Raw genomic sequence first — 23,182 nt, 5'->3', positions numbered from 1 at the left:
CGATTAAATGTCAACGTGCTTCCCACGAGTTTAAGATGTCATTGGCTGATGATTCTGAGCATGTTACTCAACTCATCCCTCAGTCTCAACAGTCTCTAAGGGCTGAATGATACATGTTCTTTGATTGTCTTTTGTATTTGTGTGCGCATATGTGTGTGGTGGTATCGTGTGGTAGTGTGGGGAGCGATAGTGTATCGGTTAGCGTGCTGTGCTATGAACCTGGCGACCCGAGTTCTATTCCCGCTCACGCCCAACACCAGTGACGATTATCTAAGCCGGTCCAGGACCTTCCCTAGGTCGACTAAGCCACAAATGAGTACCTTGTGCAGAGTGGTAGTGTGGGGAGCGATAGTGTATCGGTTAGCGTGCTGTGCTATGAACCTGGCGACCCGAGTTCTATTCCCGCTCACGCCCAACACCAGTGACGATTATCTAAGCCGGTCCAGGACCTTCCCTAGGTCGACTAAGCCACAAATGAGTACCTTGTGCAGAGTGTAAACATCGCCACTATGGAAACAAAGGTGGTTGGGCATGGTGCTGGCCACTCACCCCCTCGTGTGTAGTACCGTCCTTCATAGGTGCTTGCTTACAGCACTAGCCCCGATAGTCTGTTAAGGCTATTCGGGGGATCTTTGTCTTTGGAAGGGTTACCAAACGCACCCAAGTTCTATTCCTGTCCACAGCTAATGTCACTAGCGAGCGATATCAGAACTGATCCTAGGCCTCCCCTATGTCGACTCGGCCTTAAATGAGCACCTGATGCAGTATCTGCCAATGCAGCTAGGCGTGGCGCTGTCCACACCATCATCTGGAGTGCCGTCCAGGCCTTAATAGGTGCTCGCTAACAGCACTTTTCCTGAGAGTCTGTAACACTAGACAATGGATGTATATTTTTGTTTGTGTTTTCTGTGCGTGTGCCTGCTCTCTCGGGACACGGCACTTTTTTTGACTCTGGTGACCTTCATTTTGCAGGCCGCCACCGTCTCCTCGAAAGAGAGCGAGGAGGAGGAGGAGGTGGTGGAGGAGGTGGAGGACAAACGAGACAACATCCTTCGTCTGATCCACATCCCTCAGCAGGCGCACCAGGCGATGGAGAGGGTTGAGGAGTTTGTGTGCAAGGTGAGATTGCGGTTTGCGCTGCGCGGAAGTCAAACGCGTTACGATTACTTGTCCGTCATTCGGCCTCAGCTCAATGGCCAATTGTTTATTTTCTGCTGCTGCTGCTGCCCATGTGGTCTGGTATTCCCTCCCCCCTTTTCGCTTGCCCCACAAACTCAAGTTCATGCTTTTGCACTTTGTTATCACTGCCTATGCCTGTATCGGCTGTGAAATGAATTTCCACCTTTAATATTCTGTTGTCTAGTTTATGTCTCTCTCTCTCTCTCTGTCTGCCCTGGAGCCCCCTAACCATTACTCCATCCTCTCTAAAAACAACACAGCAAGAAAAACACCCTTCCTTTTTCGCCAATTATTTCCGATGTGCTGTGGATGTACTCTATATGCATTGCATTTACACCTGCCGCCACACTGCTGTCTGCTTTTATCTCTATGCCCTGTCACCTCCAAAATAACCTTAACTCCCATCTGTTCCAAATTCACTTTGAAAGCAAAAGCCTTCCCTTTTCACCAAGTTACTTTCGAGATGCGCCGTGTCCATCTTTCAGCTTGCTTGTACGGCAGCTTGACACACGGTGCTATTTCAGTTAAGGCTCTTTATACATCCAAAGTGTGTTGTTTTTGCTTCTTGCCCACAAAATGGCATGAGAGGTCCCAAGCATTAATTAAATTACCCAAGCATGAATGTCGTTTGCTGATATGTGCACAGAGGCGCACTGTAGGGTGCCACGGTGGTGAGATGTTAACTACCTCACCTGGTATACATGAGGTCATGGATTCAATCCCGGTATATTTGGAGTTGCATGTTTTCCCTGTGGTGGCATAGATTTTTCTCTGGGTCCTCCAGTTTCCCCCCCCCCCCCCGCATTTAGAATCGGCATGCATTCAGAGTATTTGGCTGCGATGAATGTCTACGCACTAAGCCGCTTCATTGCTATCATTTGTGATGGCCAAGTCGCTTATGAAAAAAAGCTATATGGCTCTGTTAAAAAAAAAAAATTGTTGTATAGTTTGTACAGCTGCGCTTCAGACAAAGCGAATTTGCGGTGCCTGTTTTTTTTGCGTAGCTAATCGGAAAATATTTTCCCGTCGTTTTTCGGTCGAGTCCTTTCTCTGCATTCCCGATGGATCCACGCTTCTGCCGGCCGAACGCTTTTTTTCCTCTTCCCCCCCCCCACGAGGGTAATAGCGCTGACGCGGAGAAAAATATAATTTAGCATTCGCCCGCTTGTACATTCGCCGGTGTAGCGGCGGAGCAGTTGAGCGAGGAAGCGTGATAAGCGGAAAGGAGATAATTCGTGGCAAAGTAATTGCAGAGCCGCCTGCTCTTGATAGTGCCTCAGCTAGCGGAGTTAACCCATTCCTCATCCGGCAGTGTGGGGTTTTTTTTTTTGCTACAAAATAAATTACTGTTTTATCTGTCATGAAAGCAAAACGAGTATTGTCGGTTGTAATCGAATTTTTTTCCCGTTTTATTTCTGAAAGGGGATGATTTATTATTAGGCGTGTGATAACGATGCACTCCTTTCAACCGGCAAGAGATTTGATGAATTGCCACGATTCTGGATTGCGATTCGATTCAACGATTTATTATTTTGGTCCACTTTTTACCATATCGATTATATTGTTTCTAATTTGTTTGTGTTATTTGTACAAATTGGTCGCTTACAATAGCCTGAGTGTAACCCTTGGCGTGTAAAATTTTGATTTAAAGCTTTCGTGACTGCAGGGATTCATATTCTTGGTTCTTTCGGTAAAGTCCCTTCTACGTGACTTTACCGAAAGAACCAAGAATATGAATACCTTGGCGTGTAATTTGTGTACAATCCAACGTGGATTTATATTGCGTCTAAATGGGACCGCATCTCAAGACACTGCACAGAAGAGGGTTGGCATTATTATTATTATTGTGTTTAAAGAAGAAGTCCGTCATAGGGAGAGGGAAAAATAAACGTCTCGAGCCTAGACTCAGGCGGGCAGTTCAGAGCATGGAAGGAAGTCCCGGGTCATGATGGCAGCGCAGGAGCATACGTAAGCGATGTCCCACTGAGTGAAGGTTGTCTGGCGACTCGGACAGGAAGCCTTGCTTGCTGGAGCAGGCAGAGTGTTTGAAGGGGCATGGAGAATAATTTCTCACGTTCATAAAATGATGGGTGTTTCAAGATCGTTCGGGATTCGTAATTGATTTTAATTGATGAAGTAATACGTCATTACGTGGTTGTTTGTTGGTAGCGGTTTTTTTTCCTTCTCTCACAATGATCGTTTTTTTCCGACATTCGCATCATGCTAAATGTATAGCCCTGCAAATTACTTCCTTACAACTCTACTGGCAGAAGGAGTCTGCACTTGGGGGGATTTCTGGAGTGCTCATCTCAAGGCTATTTGGCCTTCTCTTCCGTGCAACGCCAGACCTCTAGGAAGTGGTAATAGTACCCACATTCTATCCCACCACATGCGACCTGCCAATCGACTAACTGATGTACCTTGTTGCAATGTTGGGTGGATAGAAGCGCCTGGATTTATGAAACCTACCCAATGTTTCAACTCCCACCTGGGGAAATAGAACTGGTGAACTTTGGATTATGAGCACAGTGAATAAATTTCGATGTAAAGCTTTCGTGACTGCAGGGGATTCATATTCTTGGTTCTTTCGGTATTATTTCCGTTCTCCGTGACTTTACCGAAAGAACCAAGAACACAGTGAATAAGTAACATATTTTTTTACTGTTAATGTTTATTACACGTGCTTGCGGCACATTGTCTCTTTCATTCATGATGAATGTGGGAAGGGCAGGGTTTCATCGCTTGACAGGCCGTCTCCGGTTAGCATTGAGAAGAGCAGGTGGTGAAAACCAACGCCGACATCACAACATACATCCTCACCATAGCATCCTGCGAAAAAGATGAGCCAAGTCAGTGTGGTGTATGACAATGCATGTCGTGAAGTCACACGTCCTAAGCCCATTGGATTGAAAACGTCCATCACATTTTGAAAGCGTTTGGGGGTAAAAGATTACACGGGGTTTTAAGTCGGCTCGTGTGTGTGTGTTTTTTTTTTACACGTGGCCCGGCTAAGGTTATATCAGGGTGCCAATATGGTGCCAGAGAGCGTTACACCGGCGCTACTGAGATCCTGGGTTAAAATCCTGGTTTCAGCCGCCTGTGAATAAACTGGTTTCTCAAGTGTAGCGAGTTGATGGGTTGCGCTCAGTTACCAATAATTGCACGATTTTAGTTTCTATTTAAAATAATAATTCTGTACACTGCAGCTCTGAGGATTCTAAATTGACACAAGATTTGCACTCTGGCAGAGAATTTAAGTGCACTTCTAGTGGGCATGAGAGGGAGGCGTCTTGAAGGGACTTGAAAAGTAGTTCAATACTGTTCTCGGACAGCAGTTCAATACTCCGCACGTTGCTAGAATTCTGGGTGAAGTGGACATTTCTTCATCGTGACACTTAGAGAGGACATTTGTGGTGTAAAAAAAAAAAGTCGGGTAGAAATTTACTCAAAATATTTCTTTGAACCCAGTGTTTTTTGTTCACCGGTGTACTAGATTTACCATTGTGCTGTGCGATTCTGCCTTCCCCATAGTCTTGCGAGCGCACACGTTTTGGGATGGCGTTTCATGTGCTGCTGAAATGTTAATGCTCATGTCAGGCCACGAGGGAACTGATAGCGTTGCCGTCATTACAGGTGGCAGCTGCACTCTCAACGGCTTTGACACCCTGTGTGTGGTCATTACAAAATTTATATATGGTTATATAGAAACGTCTGACGTAAACGTTGTCCAGGAACATAATTTCTCTTAACAAATGAGAATACAGTTTGCTCTCTTTTGGTTTAAATCTGCCGAGTTAATCCTTTGGTTGGAGCAGTTGTGAAGTGGTTAGCACACTGCGTTACTATCCTGGTTTAAGAAATATGGCAGTGGATTGATATAATTATTATAATTATTCGTTCATTCTTATACTTTGATACAAATGTGAGCTAGGTTTGCATAATTATCATGTTAAGCTTTGAATGTAAATGGCAGTAATATTTTAGAAAAACGTTTCACAGTAAACGGAGAGACAAAAAAATCATATATGCCCTTAAAATCGAGATGTGCGAAAATATAAAGACCATCGGCCCATTTTCAACTAGGGGTGGACAGACGGAAACCCGTATATAAAAAATGGCTAAATTGTTGACCACACTTATTATGCCACCCTCATTTGCATTTTAATTTCATCGTTGCTAATGGAAGGGAAGCGCTTAGGGGCACACGTGGGATTTGACGTGTCTCTCCCCGTAGGTGTGGGAGGGGAGGTGGCCCGTCCTTTCGCACGACCTTCTCCCCGATTGGCTCAAGGACAACGACTACTTGCTGCACGGCCACCGCCCGCCGATGCCGTCGTTCCGCGCGTGCTTCAGGAGCATCTTCCGCATCCACACGGAGACCGGCAACATCTGGACGCACCTCATCGGTCAGCTGACAGTTGGCGCGATGCCCTGCCCTCCCCCCGATTTACCTCTGCCTAAAGGGGGAACTTGTGACGCTACGATTGAAATTGTTTCAACTATGTTTATTGCGCGCTATGTTTATTTTAGCCGACCGAGATAAGTTGTGGGCATTCGAAATGTGTTGCTAGAGAGGATACTGCCATGTAAGCTGGACCCAAAGATGGACCAACGTCAAAGTAAGAAAAGGTTGCGCATAGAAGAAGACCTGGTGGAGGCAGTGATGAGAAGGAAACTGACACTGTTTGGACACATGTAGGACTGACAACATAAAAATGTAAAGTGTTTTTCGGAAAAATGGAAAGAACTGGAACGAGAGGAAGAGAATGGCTTGACCGGCGATGTAAGATATTGGTGCTAGAAAGATGTGGCCACTAATTGAGCACATTGGCAGAAGAAAGTGGAAACAAATGACATGTGCAGTGAACACCTACATTACAGGCTTATCTGCCCATGGATCGTGATGATGATATTTTTTTTTGCTCATTTGTTGTGTATTCTCTCATGTAGGTGGTTCACAACCTATTTTGGCCCCTCGGGAGCCGATGTCAGCTCTCCAATAATTATTGCGGACTGCCGTGCAGTCAGAAAAGGAAAAATATCTGGTGTTTTGGGAAAATAATTGGTAACAGTTTCGCAGGCCACTTCCCACAGACAGAGATCCCCCACAGTGGTCCGTGGACCAAAGGTTGTGCAACACTTTTACTGTGTTGTATTGTATTTGAACCTTGCATTTGCTCTGAAATTATTTCCTTACTGAGTAATTACCTCAAATACTCGTATCCTCTGGTGCCTCGATGTACTGGCTGGGAAACGTATTATAAATATTAGATGCTGATGGTGATGAATGTGTTGTTAGCGTACTGCGCTATGTCCCGGCCACCTGAATTTAATTCGTGGCCATGGTTAACATCAGTGGCCAATGAATTCATGGGGTTAATGTGCCCCGTTTGGCTTCAATTGGCTGCTACATCCACCGCAGTTCATCAACTTTCCGGGATGCAGGGGAGATGGTGGTGGGGTGGGTATATCGTTACAACCCTCTATACATGTACACGAGGAGGAGGAGCAGTGGCACAACAAACCCAGTGACCAGAGTTTGATTCCCGGTTATGGCTGACATCAGTGGCAAGTGATGTCTGTGCCATTCCTGGGCTTCCCTCTCCCTTCATCAACTGGCAGTGACCAACTTGATGAAGTATGGGCTGTGCAAAAGCTCCTGAAAATTATCTCGAGACTCGGTGAGGCTTTCCAAAATAACTAACTACATATATTGTATAGGTTTTAGTTACTCTACATTTTAAAGATTCCTGCAACTATAGGTTATATAGATTCATACCACTATGCACCACAAGGGAAAATATATAATTGATTTGTGATTTTTGAATCGTGAGTCAAAATCATGACAACGATGTGAATTACGGAGGGCAGCATCTCGCCATCATGGCGCCCCTTAGTAAATTAAATGAACACCCCCTATAGTACGTTAAATAATAATAATGGCCTGGGATAGTTATTAGTTCCCACTTATTTCTCATAGAAGGACTGTGAGTAAAGACGACACTTTTCCAGCTTACCCATACATGAGACCTGACCCATCGGCAGCTGCCGGTAAGATATTGCAATGAACGGGACTGATTGTATTATTTTCATGTAAACAGCAAAAAACGTGAAAATCCATTGCATGACTGTAAGACACTCTCGAAATCGTGAAAACCGTGTCAAGGGGAATCCTTGAGACTTGACATGTATGTTGTAGGCGGACACCTGCAATACAAGCTGCCTGCGTGATGCAGTACAGCAAGTAGGTTGTTTATGCACTTGTCCACTGAATATGTAGCCACGCAACAGCCTACACTGTCTGTTTTATCATGGGTCGGCAACCAGAATAACAGGAGGAGCCATTTTTTCGCGAATTCGGTAAAAACATCAACAATTCAAGAGCCGCGATGCATGTGAATAACGCCATGAAGCAGACCGTAAAGAATCGCGTGCAGCTCAGTGCCGCAGGTTGCCAAACCCTGTGCATTGTGGTCACTCATTTATGCTGGTTGCTGATATTGCCAAAACATTCCAAATGCTGACAAATTACCCAGAAAGTTACTCAATAGGGATTACACAAAGCAAAGTCGCCCTCCTCCTGGGAACTTGGCAGAACCCTGCTGCAAACAAGCTTTGAGACTTGGTGAGGCTTTCTTGGTTCAACAAGCGAAGTAATAATCCATTCATTATCCAGGCCCAATTGGCTTAGCTTCCTAGATGGGCACATTAACCATAGGCATCTATTATTAACTGTACTGTAATTTTAAGATAATTCGGGTTGTATAGCAGAATCAATATACATGTTCAGGAATTGTTTGCATACGCAGACACTTTGTTAAGTCTTTGCTTAACAAAACATTGCTTTACACAAGATGGAAAAATGGCTTTTCTCTTACAGCTAGAGGCAACAAGATAACTGATGAAACAAACTCCGTATGTGCAAACATGTAAACGATGGCATGGTTGCACTGTCAGCTGATAGTTTAATGTGCATGACCTCTGAGGCAGTTGAAGGTTTTAGAGTGGGTAGGGTAGCTGGTCGACGCACATGCCACTGGGCCAGAGTGGACGGCTTGATAACTCCCAGCTGCTAAATTTATGTGTAAAATTACCAATGCCCACTCCTCCGCTTTAGGCAGAACAGCATGTGACTGTGTCATAGTTGAGATAAACACATTTGAAAACTGGCATCGGCTCAAGTTTTATGGCGTGTTAACGAAAACAATTATGCTGCCGTAGGGTAATCGTTAGCACACTGAACTTACAATCCAGAGGTCACCGGATCGATTCAGTCTTACTGCGCAGCAATTGAGAATTTGGACAAGTTTCTTAAATTCCCATGCCCCCCCCCCCTTACCTCTGTCCACCCAGCAGTATGAATGGGGTAAACAGACGATCGACAAGTTGCGTGCGGGGGTGCAAAGCGTGGAAGAGTAGGCCAAATAACCTCTAATGTAGGCCCTTCTGCCAGAAGTGGCGTGAGCAAGTCACTGCAGTTTTGCACCTTTACCACCTTTGTAAAGGCCAACTGGACCTAACTTGCCGCAATTACTTAAGTTGTACCTCCCACCGCAAGTGTAATGAATCACATTTGCGTGGGCAAACAAGTGATAAATATTTGTGTACCTGATGATTGAGCGTATGTGCTGAGGGTGGCTCGAGATTGGACGGTAGTGATATTGCTGATGGGCTCGGGTGTCTAATTCGCTCGTGTTTGTCGTAAAAGGTGGCTCAAGTTGTGTTGTTGTAAAAGTTGGTGCGATCATTGTTGTTTGATAATTTACATTTACTGCTTGGAGGTGGTGCTTGGGTGCGAATATTCCTCTCGGAGGTGGCGCTGTAAATGCTTAAAATGAAAAATGGCCAAATAACCGAAACTGGCCCTACATTCCATTGCAAACGGCATGGGAATGGAGCACGCTAGGTTACAGATGCTTAATCTAGTTGTATCCCCGAACCAACGAGTATCATGCTGCTTATATCTTAAGCACTTAATATTTGTGCTGCACTTTCCCGTGCAATAAATATTGAGGTGCCCTGTGGCAATCTATGCAAGGGGGGGATACCAGTGGCGGTATATCCCTGTGTGGCACAAGGTCAAAGCAACACCGGCCTGTAATTGTCAGTACGGTGGGAGGGGGGGGCAGTGTTGCTACACACCATTTTCCAATTAATTAATTTGCAAGTAACTTGTGAAATTTGGTCAGTTTGGAGCATGACGCCGGCACGCTTGGCCTCGTCTTTGTGGAATCGCGTCGGAGATCTCACAATGCTCACCACGATGCAGACGGCGTGTATTTTGTGGTTAATTATTCCGGCCATGTTAACCAGGGCAGCCGCTGGGCTGGAACTGAGAACTTGTACAGACGGCTGCAGTAACATCACCGCTGGGCCATGTAGCAGGCTGCCCCGCGAGTCATGACATCGTTAAATCACAACAAAAAAATATCGGCAATTCTTCGGGAGTTGCTGAGAATTTTTTTGTGCACGTGTCCCCCCCCCCCCCCCTCGCTATTGTTTGTCATAATCGCAGGCTTCCTGCTGTTCCTCATCCTGGGCACCATCTACCTGCTGAGGCCCAACATCGCGTTCATCGCACCGCTCCAGGAGAAGGTGGTCTTTGGCACGTTCTTCCTGGGCGCCATCCTGTGCCTCTGCTTCTCCTGGCTCTTCCACACGGTCTACTGCCACTCGGAAAGCGTCTCCAAGATCTTCTCCAAGTCAGTAGCCTCCACTCAGCCTTTCTAGCATTGACCCTATTTAACCCTTTCCCATTCCGATGGCGTACGTGTACGGTGGCGTACGTGTACACGTCATCGGGTTTTTCTTCAGATTCCGTTCTGTACATGTACGTCATCGGAACGGAATCGTAAGAAAAACTAACATAAAATAACTTTATCAGTACGCCTTCAGGTTGGAAGATGTATGTACCGAAGCTCCAGCTATCACAGAGTGCGGCCATGTTGCTGCAGTTCTCTGCGTCGAGTGCAATGTCTTTAAAAAACAACGGCGCTATGATTCTCTCAATAAAATTAACGCTCACTGCTTGCGCGTTCCGAGATTCAGAGGTGAACCCACCCTGCAACTTGCAGACATCTCGGGACGGGAAAGGGTGTGGGGAGTAGGGTGCTTAATTCATCATCATCATCATCTCCAAACACCATCACCACTGCAGTCAACAAAATCTGTGCTACTTATTGGATAGTCAACAGTGGTTGCTCGTTCTGTGGGTTTAGACTACCGCCCTTGGCCCTCCTCCGCCATAGCCGGGCAGTGGTGGCGGTGCACGTGACTGCCTGTAGTAGTAGTCCAGCACTGCGGAGGTAGCGCGGGTTGATGAATCGCCGTACGTAATGTTGTGAAACTTTTTTCGTGGGCGTCGAGGAGGTGCCACACATTGGCTCACCAGGAAGAAGGCATTACAGCAAGTGGACTAATCGACCTCTTTCCTTCTGTATGGGGATAGATCGTTACCCCCCCCCCCGTCTCCCGCGTGCATTGATTTTCTGCAGGTGCTCTGATTTCCTCCCACTTGTAAAAGAAATACAAAGCATCATAAATTGGCTGAAACATCTTGAAAATAAAAACCCAATGTAGCAGCAGGACCCTCCTGAATAATAGTCCTCCGACTCAGTGTGGCCTTCCTCTCTAAATAAGTAAATTATTATTATTTTACGACCCTGTAGCGTGACCTTGTTAAAGGGGTGGTGGGAAGTGGTAGCGGATATAGAATCTCAGGGTTGGCACAACACAGTCACTGTTTTACAAGCGTTTAACATTTGTTTAAAGCTACGTGTTTTGTCTTTAGCATTATGCCCTGGCTCTCACCTTTACCCCCCCTCCCCAGTGTGTGTACAGTGAGGGAAAAAAGTATTTGATCCCCTGCTGATTTTGTACGTTTGCCCACTGACAAAGAAATGATCAGTCTATAATTTTAATGGTAAGTTTATTTGAACAGTGAGAGACAGAATAACAACAACAAAATCCAGAAAAACGCATGTCAAAAATGTTATAAATTGATTTGCATTTTAATGAGGGAAATAAGTATTTGATCCCTCTGCAAAACATGACTTAGTACTTGGTGGCAAACCCTTTGTTGGCAATCACAGAGGTCAGAAGTTTCTTGTAGTTGGCCACCAGGTTTGCACACATCTCAGGAGGGATTTTGTCCTACTCCTCTTTGCAGATCTTCTCCAAGTCATTAAGGTTTCGAGGCTGACATTTGGCAACTCGAACCTTCAGCTCCCTCCACAGATTTTCTATGGGATTAAGGTCTGGAGACTGGCTAGGCCACTCCAGGACCTTAATGTGCTTCTTATTGAGCCACTCTTTTGTTGCCTTAGCCGTGTGTTTTGGGTCATTGTCATGCTGGAATACCCATCCACGACCCATTTTCAATGCCCTGGCTGAGATAAGGAGGTTCTCACCCAAGATTTGACGGTACATGGCCCCGTCCATCGTCCCTTTGATGCGGTGAAGTTGTCCTGTCCCCTTAGCAGAAAAACACCCCCAAAGCATAATGTTTCCACCTCCATGTTTGACGGTGGGGATGGTGTTCTTGGGGTCATAGGCAGCATTCCTCCTCCTCCAAACACGGCGAGTTGAGTTGATGCCAAAGAGCTCCATTTTGGTCTCATCTGACCACAACACTTTCACCCAGTTATCCTCTGAATCATTCAGATGTTCATTGGAAAACTTCAGACGGGCATGTATATGTGCTTTCTTGAGCAGGGGGACCTTGCGGGCGCTGCAGGATTTCAGTCATTTCACGGCGTAGTGTGTTACCAATTGTTTTCTTGGCGACTATTGTCCCAGCTGCATTGAGATCATTGCCAAGATCCTCCCGTGTAGTTCTGGGCTGATTCCTCACCGTTCTCATGATCATTGCAACTCCACGAGGTGAGATCTTGCATGGAGCCCCAGGCCGAGGGAGATTGACAGTTCTTTTGTGTTTCTTCCATTTGCAAATAATCGCACCGACTGTTGTCACCTTCTCACTAAGCTGCTTGGCAATGGTCTTGTAGCCCATTCCAGCCTTGTGTAGGTCTACAATCTTATCCCTGACATCCTTGGAGAGCTCTTTGGTCTTGGCCATGGTGGAGAGTTTGGAATCTGATTGATTGGTTGCTTCTGTGGACAGGTGTCTTTTATACAGGTAACAAGCTGAGATTAGGAGCACTCCCTTTAAGAGAGTGCTCCTAATCTCAGCTCGTTACCTGTATAAAAGACACCTGGGAGCCAGAAATCTTTCTGATTGAGAGGGGGTCAAATACTTATTTCCCTCATTAAAATGCAAATCAATTTATAATATTTTTGACATGCGTTTTTCTGGATTTTGTTGTTGTTATTCTGTCTCTCACTGTTCAAATAAACCTACCATTAAAATTATAGACTGATCATTTCCTTGTCAGTGGGCAAACGTACACAATCAGCAGGGGATCAAATACTTTTTTCCCTCACTGTATATGTGTACAATTCATTGTATTGCAGATGAAGAGGTGGATGATGAATCGTCATTGTGTGGTTATGATTTGATTCAGCTGACCTTCCCTCAAGCACGTTTCAGGGTCACGGTCCAATTCAAGAGATGGTCTCGTTTCTACCACATTGTTTGCGTTGTCTTTCTCTCGTCCACCGTGCTCTTTGCCTCATTTGTATAGTCTGTCTCGTTGAAACTTTTTCATTTGCCTGGTCTGTTTCTTATTTGTAGTGTGTATCGTTCATATAGGCTCAGTTGTCCTATCTATCGTGACCTTCCGTGTCATCTGTGCTGCCCGTCTCCTGTCTCATCCCCGCTCGGTGTCTTATTCGTTCCCCCCCCTGTCTCCGTTCTACTAAATCGGTTCGAAGATTCGACCACGTCCATTCCTGTCGGTATACTAACTTTGCGCGAAAACCAAAATAGTACATTCCTTACACGCACTCGCAAATTCGATGCGTGCGTCATCGTGAGCGCAGCCAGAGTCGATTTTAACCGATGAAAGCAGTGGATCATTAACTTTCCCGGCGGTCCCGGCTTGTGGGAGGGCAGGTATGTTAAATAATCTTTGGCTCGCCTCTGGCAGGTTAAAACATTACGGAGCGCAGGTCATAGCCCACGCCATTAGCTGTGTGCCATGCCATTAGCTGTGCGCCGTGTGCTTGTTCATATTGGCTCAGACGGACCCTTGGTCACGTGTAACATAGCACCTCCCGCTCGTTGTATTTCTGGCTTCACAAAAGCCCATCTGCCCTCGACTGTTTTATTTTTTTATCGACTGCGTCTCAAGTCTGCCTACGGTGTTGGGTGGTTAAGACGTTTAGTTCCAAGGTGAAGGTTTTCGCCACCCCCGTGGTGCATTTCTTCATCTCTTGGCTTGCTCGATGGTGGCGGTATTTTTTTGCCTGCCGCGTGAGGTAATTGAACAACTGCTGTCTTTTTATGGGAGCATTAAAACACAATGCGTTCAGTTAGTATTCATCTTCGCATACCCCAGCTGATTAACAAAGCTCGTGTTCTCCAATACAATTCTTAGCTGTAATTTTCTCTCCATAATTTTTACGCTCATGTTTTTATATATATGACAAAGACAAGATCTCCCATGTAGCCTCGACATACTGTTTGGGGCAAGTGCTGTTGGCGAGCACCTATAAAGGCCGGCACGGCTGCCTTTGTCCCCCTCATAGCGCACCAGGTACTCATTTTAGGCTGAGTCGACCTAGGGGAGCGGGAATTAAACTCTGGTCGCCGGGTTCATAGCGCAATGTGCTAACCACTACACTACCGCTCTCTGCAATATACACACACGTGTAGCAAAAAGCCTTGCAACATTTACATGGCAGAGGTATGATAACAAAAATGTGGGGGGGGGGGGGGGGCGCATGTTACCGGGTTAAAATATTAATTGACCCTTTCACTGGAGGTCACGTGGTTCAAGGAATGCACGTTGTCGCCCGACAGATGTTGATTTTTAATTTGGTAATGCTCCCACAGTGATGTCCCCTGATGAATGAATGGTGTCAGAGGAAGCTTGATGAAAATTGACCTCACCGTTCACTCTTGCCGGTGCTCTCTGATGGAACCAAATGCGTCTTTGGTTTGCCCCTGCCAAAATATTTTCGTGCAAAATGCAAAGTCTCACTGCGGCGTGTACGGTCCAATTTGGGCATGAGTATGCTCGCGAACGAGGTATGTAATTTGATGGTCTGGCCGTTTTTTTTTAATACCGGGATTCTTGTTTTAATTAACCATACTTTACACTTGGGTATGGTTAAAGGTGCAGCCCTGCCATTTCTTGCTTGCTCCATTGCTGACAGAAGGGCCTCCTCCACAAGAGGAGAGAACCCCTTTCGTGGGTATTTTTTTTTATCTCGCTCTTCCACACTAGCCAGACTGTCTTGGAAGAGGTGAGAGTTACCCACACTGTATCCGAACACACACGACCTGCCGATCGACTAACCGTCGTGTGCCCATTCATACTGCCGAGTGGACAGACGCCGGGGAAGTTTTAAGAAATGTGCCCATTTATTTGAGCTGTCACGATGGGTAGATCGAACCAGCGATCTCTGGGTGGCAAGTCCTGTGTGCTAACCATTAATGGCAGCGCGCATCCGAACCTAATTTTCTTGACAGTGCTCTTCTATTACATGGCTAGACTTCTTATGTAAAGATAGCGCTTCCAATTTTGCCCACCATGAGGATACCTGTTGGAAGCCTTCGACGCGCTCCTCAAGAATGTAAACACTTTCAACATTAGGAGTGTGTTGTTCTGCAAAACACACTGACCTCCGTGCGTCGCTCATTCCATTCGCAATATAGCCACTGGACATGTGCGCTGGTATGTTCCAGGTCATTCAAGCGAATGTCGAACAACACATCGTATGCTGTCTTGGTGGTTTGTGTGTGATAAAATAATAAATAAGCAAAGGGTAATGTATGATACGTGACACTGAATTCAAGTAACATTGTGGTCCGTCAGCCTATTATGGGCCTTCTAAAAAAATATAAGTAGATTGTAAAACATGATGACGATGATGATGACGATGCTCATATGAACAAATGCGACCTTCGAACAAAGACAGCCTTTTATAAAAGACAAAGCCAGCGTATAAAAAGTTAAGGGACTGTTGGAAAGTGGTGTACAAATGTAAATTTATTTATTTTTAAACAAGCATGCCTTATGACAGAAACATACAGACCGTCCCCACTTTTAGACACAATGCGTTCCTGGAAACACGGTCATAAGTCAGATCATGTTAAATCGGACCCTATTTCTCCATTGACAGTAGAAACGGTAGAAACATCATTAGATCTCCTTTGTCAGTACCAAAATGTAATAATAGGGTTTTTCCCCTTTTTCTTCTGGCAACAAAACTGAAACCTTTTTACGAGGATTCATGTCTGCATTAACCACAATACCTGCAGTCAAAATGCAAACAAATAACATACTTTGATAATATATGCATTGTCCTTGAAACTGATTGGTCCACACCAAGGGACGGCTTTCTTTTGAGCCTCGACCCAATTGGTGCTCGACCATATGACGCCAAAAGGCATACAGCTCAAAGACAATGCACTATCAAAGTAATGAGGGCTTGGGGTGAGCATCTACATCATTAGACCTCCTTTGCCAGTACCAAAATGTAATAATAGGGTTTTTCCCCTTTTTTCTGGCAACAAAACTGAAACCTTTTTACACGGATTCATGTTACTGCATTAACCACAATACCTGCAGTCAAAATGGTTTCAGTTTTTTTACTTTTATTAGCCATATTTAACAGGGTTTAATGGGTAAGCAGCCACACAAACGCTTCAGAATATCAAAATCTCCACGCCAAGTCACGTCAGCAACCAGACCAACTCTGTTCAAATGTCACGTCGAAAGATGTCGTAAGTCAAGTTTCTGCATCATTAATCGATCCATGGTGGCATTGTATACACATTGTGAATGTGGATCATGGTAATTCTGACCGTCAGAGACGACCCGTGTAGATATTAGGCCGACTGTTGGGGCAGCGGTCCTCCTTCAGAGAGGATGTGATGCGGAACTATCTAAGTTTGAGATAATGTTTTATGGAGCTCGGTGGCTTGAAACCGCTGAGGAAATTCAAACTGATGTGCAGTCGTTAACAGCCATTTTGAGTCTATTTCAAAAGTTTTGAAATATGACGCACACAGTTTTCAAAAAATTTTGAGTATTAGTTTACAATTTGACGTTCTATCATTTGATGAGTGTCCTCTGGGAAAACTCCATAACCCATAAATTGTCACTGTACAGAACATTGCGGTCTTTTGTTGAGAAAAGGCAGATTAACTCCACTTTTATTCAGTTTATCGTGCAGCCATATCTCCAGAGATGATACATTACAATCTATCAAAAGTGGACTGCGTTGGTTATTTTATAAGCACATGCATGGGTTATCGTGTTTCTCCTGGACACACTTCAATTGCGGCTTTACATTCACAGTTTTGACGTGTCACCTGCTGTCAATGCAACAGCGTTCATGGCCGACTAGTGCCTGACGTTCACTCAACGTTGAATTGACATTCGAACACATTTCAGTGTAAGCGTCGGCGGTTTCAAATTCGGACGCACGAACGCTCGCAGCGACGCGATATTATTACCAATATCGTCATTAACAGCCTCGTATGCTTTTGCTTGACCGTTGCACTCGCCACAGCAGCCGAGCGCAAATTCGCCCGCCGTTCGTGAAGCTTGGCAGTGCTCACACACTCCCCTCTCCGCTCTCTCTCTCTCTCTGCTCTCTCCCCTCCCCGTGGCGCAGGCTCGACTACTCGGGCATCGCGCTGCTCATCATGGGCAGCTTCGTCCCGTGGCTCTACTACTCGTTCTACTGCTCGCCCCAGCCGCGCATCATCTACATGGTGACGACGAGCGTGCTGGGCGTCGCGGCCATTGTCGTGTCACAGTGGGATCGCTTCGCCACGCCCGAGTACCGGGCCGTGCGTGCCGGTACGTGGCTCGGCTCGCCTCCGCACCCGATTCCCACAAACCCCCGAACACGTGAACCGCTGAACCGCAAAACATCTGAACTGCTGAGCCCCCTGAGCTGCCAAACTCCTGAACCCCCCTGGACTGCCAAATTCCAAAAGTGCTGAACTACTGAACTGAAACCCATCTTGTGCTCGTCCTTCCGTTAGTTTGTTGATGCTCCTCAACTACTGTTGAGAGCTTTTGTGCTTCGTTAGCTTTGTCCATCTGTGACGGCCGGGGGGGGCAGGATAGCTGTCGCAAACATGATCCAAAAGGAACAAACTGAAGTGTAAATTTGTGTTCCTACCGGGAACTCACTCTGGAAATTTGGCCAAAGACATCAAAGGGTTAGCATAGTTGGCTACCTACGGTGTGAAAGAAGTTCTACATACATGCATACAAAGGGTTGCCCGAAACTTATAAAGGGGGGAAAAGAAAACAGCGCTAAAAAGGACCATGTTCGGCGTTGGTGAAGTATGGTCATATAACCACCATGGCCGAATTGGTTTAGGGGGAGGCCTTCATCCAGCAGTGTATTGACAATGGCCTGTACATTTGTTTTCTATTATTTCTCCAATGCACGACACGACTCCGATAGCACAAAATTGGTCTATAATTAGGATAAAATGTTCAGTGTTAGCTGAGCCCATCCGTTGGTTTTAGACATCATGCATGGTGCTACGTGATAGGTGATATTGTCTTGCGGTGCAGTGCCATTTGCCGCCCACACTTGCGCCAGCCACGCCACCAAGAACGGCATTGGAGAGTGGTCTAGCGCCACCTAGCCGCAATCCCTGGGTGACGCCACCACCCGGGTGGGGGGGACTGCCAACCTGATCGCTTGAAATGAAACGATTTGTGCATAATAGAGGGGGGGGGTTTGTTAAGATTGCGTAAATATAAATGGGTCATTAACCCCGCCACCACCCGACACAGCCAATTAGTAAGGTTTGTCGCGTAAACACAACATGCCAATTCGTTACTAGTTCAGCACACAGCTGTGTTGGAGAGTAAACCCACAACATTTTTACAATTCGAGTACGACGATTTGGCTGTGTCGGGTGGCGCCGGGTTTAACGACATGTATTTACGCGATCTAACCCACAAAAAACTCTTGTGGATAACATCGGTCGCGAAAAGCCCTTCAGCGTGTTAAACTGAAACGAATGGTTTCGCGATGCAGCGTTGGCAGTGGTATAAGGACGCGTAGCAAATAAACTCCCCAACAGGTTCGTCAATAACACCGTGGCCTTAAAAGGGGACAAATGTATAACAGGTGACGTTTTGGGCAATGGGCCCTTATTTTGTGCTCTTGTGTGCCATGAAAAAATGCCAATTCCTCCCAAGGCCGCTCGTTCTATACATTTCCTCTTAAGGCAGCGCTGTTGATGAATGTGAATATTTCGCTACTTCAATGTCTTTATTGGCACAAATTGCTGAACTCCAGTCCTCGCGATTCCCCACAGTCTGTTATTTCTCCATTACCAGACTTTTATGTCCATCTGCAAATTTACTCACCGTACACTGACTCCATGCACCTGATGGGGGGCAATCGCAGAGAGCTGCCCTGTGGGCAGTCACGAACGACGACTGGAGTTGAGCAACACTGGTTTAGCAAGTGTGGGCAGTCGGGCTTGAATGTGGCATTGTTTGGCCACACACTGTCTTCTTGTTTCGTCTGAAGCATTCTATGCACTCTAAGTAAGACTAAGATGTCATTCCGACGAATGTTTATACATTACGATGTAATCCCCACTCGTGTTTACACATGAATGTTGTGACATTAGAGCGTTTAACGTAGTGCCTGGCCGCCACCCATGTGAAGTATTTTTTTCTGATCTTTTTTTTCTCATCAAAGTAGCTTCAAGTACCTGCCCAATTCGCCTACGCCTATAGCATCGGTGTGTACCTACAAGATAAGAGCCGCTGTTTGTCTTATTGGTTGCGTAATTCATTTAACAGCCCAGCCTGCGAATTCATTTTATACATCCTTCAAAACACTCAGACTTTATTTTAACTGATATGTTCCTATTGAGCTAAGCAACTCTATTGAAAGGTCGACTGCAGCCCAACACCTTCAGAAGTGACAGCAGTTGCAGGTTGGGAATGTGAAAACTAACTAGAGCAAAAAAAAAATACATTATTTACACGAATAATGCCAGAACAGGTGCAACGCTTTGGAAACAATCCACCTGGGCGTGACAAGCAGCACAACCAAAGCCTTTGGCACACAGGATTGTGTGGGTATAAAATTTACGGTACTTTGTGAGCCTTGTGAAAAGTCTACGCTTCATATATTTCACGTTGAAAGCGTGCACATGCCATGAACTGAAATGCACATCATTATCAAGATGAGCTGCGATTCAAAGATATCCTGAAACGTATGTATGCGTGTTGAACTTATTTCGCACTGTATGTAGCCAACCGTGTTTAGTCGGAGGTGCGGGAAACGCGTTTCTCTAGTGCGCCCTATTGTTCTACGTGCTCTACTGCAGCGGGTTGTGCAACATTCCAATTTCACTTCCTCGATGTATAGAGGAGCAGCATCAGTTTTGAATGAGAATGCCATTGTAGGGTCACAGTGCGTGGCAATAATCACTGCAAAAAATTGAGCAAAAGTTCGAGCTAAAACGTTGATGCTGAATTTCAAGACACATGGGATATTTACTGAAGTTGGCCCTTCAACTCTTCCTCCACCCACCAGGTACTCTGCTAGCAAACAACGGTCACACCAGTCTGCACTCGCGCACTCTGCTGGAGCACCGGGTAGGTGGTCGACGTTATAAAGGGACAACCCGTGACCTGGCTGCATCAGATGTCCCTTGTCCACTGGTACATTTGAACCAAACTGGCACGGCACCCTCACATTAGAGGGGTGGTTTTCCACTGGGATATTTGCAGAGCTGAACCAGAACCCAACCGTGTTACATTGTGTTAACCAGAAGACATTTGAATCTGGCTCAGGGGCCAAGCAGGGCCAGGGGCGGTGGCGGTACTCCTGACTCGTTCATTGCTCGTGACGTCAGTCAGTACAACTCAAGCACAGCGGCACCCCGTAGTCTATATACGTCTCAACTCGATGGTTGTGTAGCACCATGAAGTGGCAACTTACCTGCAGTAGCAGACATACATCAGCAGGGGGTGGTATGTGGGCCGCTAGAGTTCCCCAGGCCCCAGGAGGGGGGCTGGGTGAATATTCCAGGATCCCCTAGAACATTCTGGAAGGGAGGCGTGGCCAGGGGCGGAGAGACCCTGGAGGGTTATAAAAGCCGGACCCTTGAACGGGTCCGGCAGTCGTCCTCAAGCCGAAGACAGAAGACGGAGCTTAGAGTAGGACCCTGGGACCCCCAGTCCCGCTGTCCTTCTAAGGACCGGGACTGAGGTGGGACAGTGGTCGGACCCTGGGTACCCCCAGACCCGATGCCCTTGTAAGGGCCAGGACTGAGTGGGCCACTGGCTGGGACCCGAGGACCTTGGCTGGGTCGAGTCAGGATAGAATCCCCTAGGGCCCCTAGTCGGAGGGCTGAGTGTAGAGTGGTCCCCAGTGTTAGGAGGCACGATAGCCCGGAGGCCATACCTCCCCAGGTAGCGGATGTAAGGGGCCGTTACCCCTTTGTGTTAGGGACCTTGTCTTGAGTTATTTGTTGCCTCAAGTATCGGCTCTCCCTCGTCTTTGGGCTCACTACAGTTGTGTGACAACTCGGCTCAGATTTGGCAGTGGAAACACAACCTGACGCTTCCTGGCCTGGCTCGGTTGTATAGTGGACAACTGGCAAGATTTGACAGCTCCTGTCCAGAGTTAGAAATGGGAAGGGGACGTCCGCTGGGAATGTTATGCCAAGAGAGAGCGGGGCTGGGCTCTTCCGCTGACATCGTAAAGTGGTTGCAGCTACACGCTCGCATCCAGACGTGAGCGTGCGCGCTCCCAAACTTGACCCGTTTTCCTCGTCTTCCTCCTCCTTCCCACCCTCCCCCCAGGTGTGTTCCTGGGCCTGGGCTTGAGCGGCATCGTGCCGACGATACACTTCATGATCGCCGAGGGCTTCATCAAGGCGGCCACGGTGGGCCAGATCGGCTGGCTCTTCCTCATGGCGGTGCTGTACATCACGGGCGCGGCACTCTACGCCGCGCGCATACCCGAGCGGTTCTTCCCGGGAAAGTGTGACATATGGGTCCGTACGCACGCACACACGCACGCGCACGATGCACTACCGCCACCCACTACCCGCTATCATCACCGGCCCATCGGCGGCGACCTCTTTGACGGTCGTGATGGCGTGCGCGGCTGGGAGTCCGTGATGCTGCCAGCAGCGGGCAGTGCGGCGAAATCGAATCGTCGTACTGCGGGCTGTGCCCCCCCCCCCTCCCCTTCCTTCACCAGCTCTCGCTGAACAGCGTGGCGAAGTATGGTGAACTAAGCCCCAAGATTGACACGGTGGTGGGGAGGCAGTGTTCCAGTAGCGGATTGACAAAGGGCTGTACGTGTACATACACAACGTTGATTTTTATTGAACATACTGAAAGCTATGAATGCTGCATTGCTCTGTCGCTGGTATCGCTTTGTCCGTGCCATTCTGCCCGCACCTCTGATTGGCAATGGTTGGTTATGTACGGTGCGAAAGAAGTTCAGCATACATACAACTGTGAGTCAAAAGCACTCCGTAACAGCCAAGACATTACTAGTCATCAATAACAGTTGTGCTGAAGATTATCACAAGTCATTGCTTTAAACATTGATTAAAAAAACAATTATGTTTAAGATGATAATCATTATCAGATAACATTGATAACAGTGATGACGATGACGACGATGACGATTGCTGTTATTTATTAAACGTGTACGCCACTTTCCCGCTTTAATTCCATGCCGCCCCCCGCCCCCCACAGTTCCACTCGCACCAAATATTCCACGTCCTGGTGGTGGCGGCGGCCTTCGTGCACTTCCACGGCGTGTCGAACCTGCAGGAGTTCCGCTATACGCTGGGCGGGGGCTGTTCTGACGACTCGCTGCTGTAACGCCGCGGGGACAACCCCGCGGAGAAACCCCCCCCCCGCGGGAAAATCCCGTGGAGAAACTCCGCAGAGAAACTTCCGCGGAAAAACGCCGCGGAGAAGATCCCGCAGAGGAGCTCCACAGAGAATCCCCCGCGGAGAGGGCCCTGCACACGTGGAGGGCGTCACTCTGCCCCCACAACGGGGGGAAGCGCGGTCGCGGCTTGGACGAGCGTGGAGAACAACGCTCTCTTAATTTTTGTGCTGACGAACTGTGTAGGCGTCGTAGAATCACATTGGGCACCGCTGGTGTGAAATTAATGCTGCTCTGCGTGCGTGTGTGTGCGAGCGTGTGTGTGAGTGTGTGAGCGTGCGTGCGTGTGTGTGTGCGCGTGCACCCTTGCATTTACAATCGGAGGAAGCACTTTTTGTTTTTGGGAAGTAATTCACGTTTCTTAAAGAGGGATGAGAATTGTAGGTGCCGGTCTGGCCCCGTGTGCTGGGCTTTTGTCTGCTGGAGAAACCTTTGGCTGAAAATAAGCGGCGCGCATTGGAATATTTCGCCCAAAGTGAACGCAGGTTTAACGCTCTTTAGCTGCGTGTGGCTTCGGCATTCTTAAGGCCGTTCGTTCGGCCGTTGCGTTTAAGAAGAAGAAATAAGAGAATATATTTGTATCTATGGCTGTCGATCGACGTCTTTTTTTAAACGATAGAAATTATATATTTTTTTGTTTAACCGAAGACGTTACTGAAGTTTGGACTTGAAATGGGGGCAGCGGGTAGAGGCGGGCCTGGGTGGTGGTGGTGGTGGGGGGGCGGTGTTTTGGATATCTGCTAAAGGTGTAGCTACAGCCGTCGCAGGGCTCCATCACCAGCCACCGAAGGTGTTCTGGAGGCATTTTTAGCGTGCTCTTTTTTTTGTCTGGTCGCCGCGGCACACTTGGCCAGTAATTTAACAAATATACATTTTTGGCTTAAATTTTGAGATTGCTTTTAAGGGATTGGTGTTCATTTTTTATTCTCTTCACAGCCATGAACCACAGTTTGACTACCTA

The 23,182-nt window shown here is 47.0% G+C and overlaps 1 protein-coding gene across 4 annotated transcripts in view; it reads left to right on the top strand.

The window, feature by feature from the left end:
* LOC116947518 (adiponectin receptor protein 1-like) overlaps nt 1–23,182 on the top strand; it is a 38,862-nt gene extending 15,680 nt beyond the window's left edge. For 3 of the 4 annotated variants that reach the window (XM_032963356.2, XM_032963358.2, XM_032963357.2), the window contains exons 3-9: nt 973–1,119; nt 5,414–5,585; nt 9,695–9,881; nt 16,927–17,114; nt 21,114–21,307; nt 21,517–21,613; nt 22,023–23,182. In XM_032963356.2, the coding sequence (XP_032819247.1) occupies nt 973–1,119; nt 5,414–5,585; nt 9,695–9,881; nt 16,927–17,114; nt 21,114–21,307; nt 21,517–21,613; nt 22,023–22,135 (1,098 nt within the window). In that variant the 3' untranslated portion in view covers nt 22,136–23,182. The remainder of the gene's footprint in view (nt 1–972; nt 1,120–5,413; nt 5,586–9,694; nt 9,882–16,926; nt 17,115–21,113; nt 21,308–21,516; nt 21,614–22,022) is intronic. The other variant, XM_032963360.2, reaches the window with a different exon arrangement.

Source organism: Petromyzon marinus, chromosome 30, assembly GCF_048934315.1.
Source record: "Petromyzon marinus isolate PM22_M1 ecotype Great Lakes invasive population chromosome 30, UKy_Petmar_22M1.pri1.0, whole genome shotgun sequence".
In the NCBI taxonomy this organism is placed as follows: Eukaryota; Metazoa; Chordata; class Hyperoartia; order Petromyzontiformes; family Petromyzontidae; genus Petromyzon; species Petromyzon marinus.
Note: the sequence above shows the minus strand (reverse complement) of the source record. Positions and strands in the feature narration are given on the sequence as shown.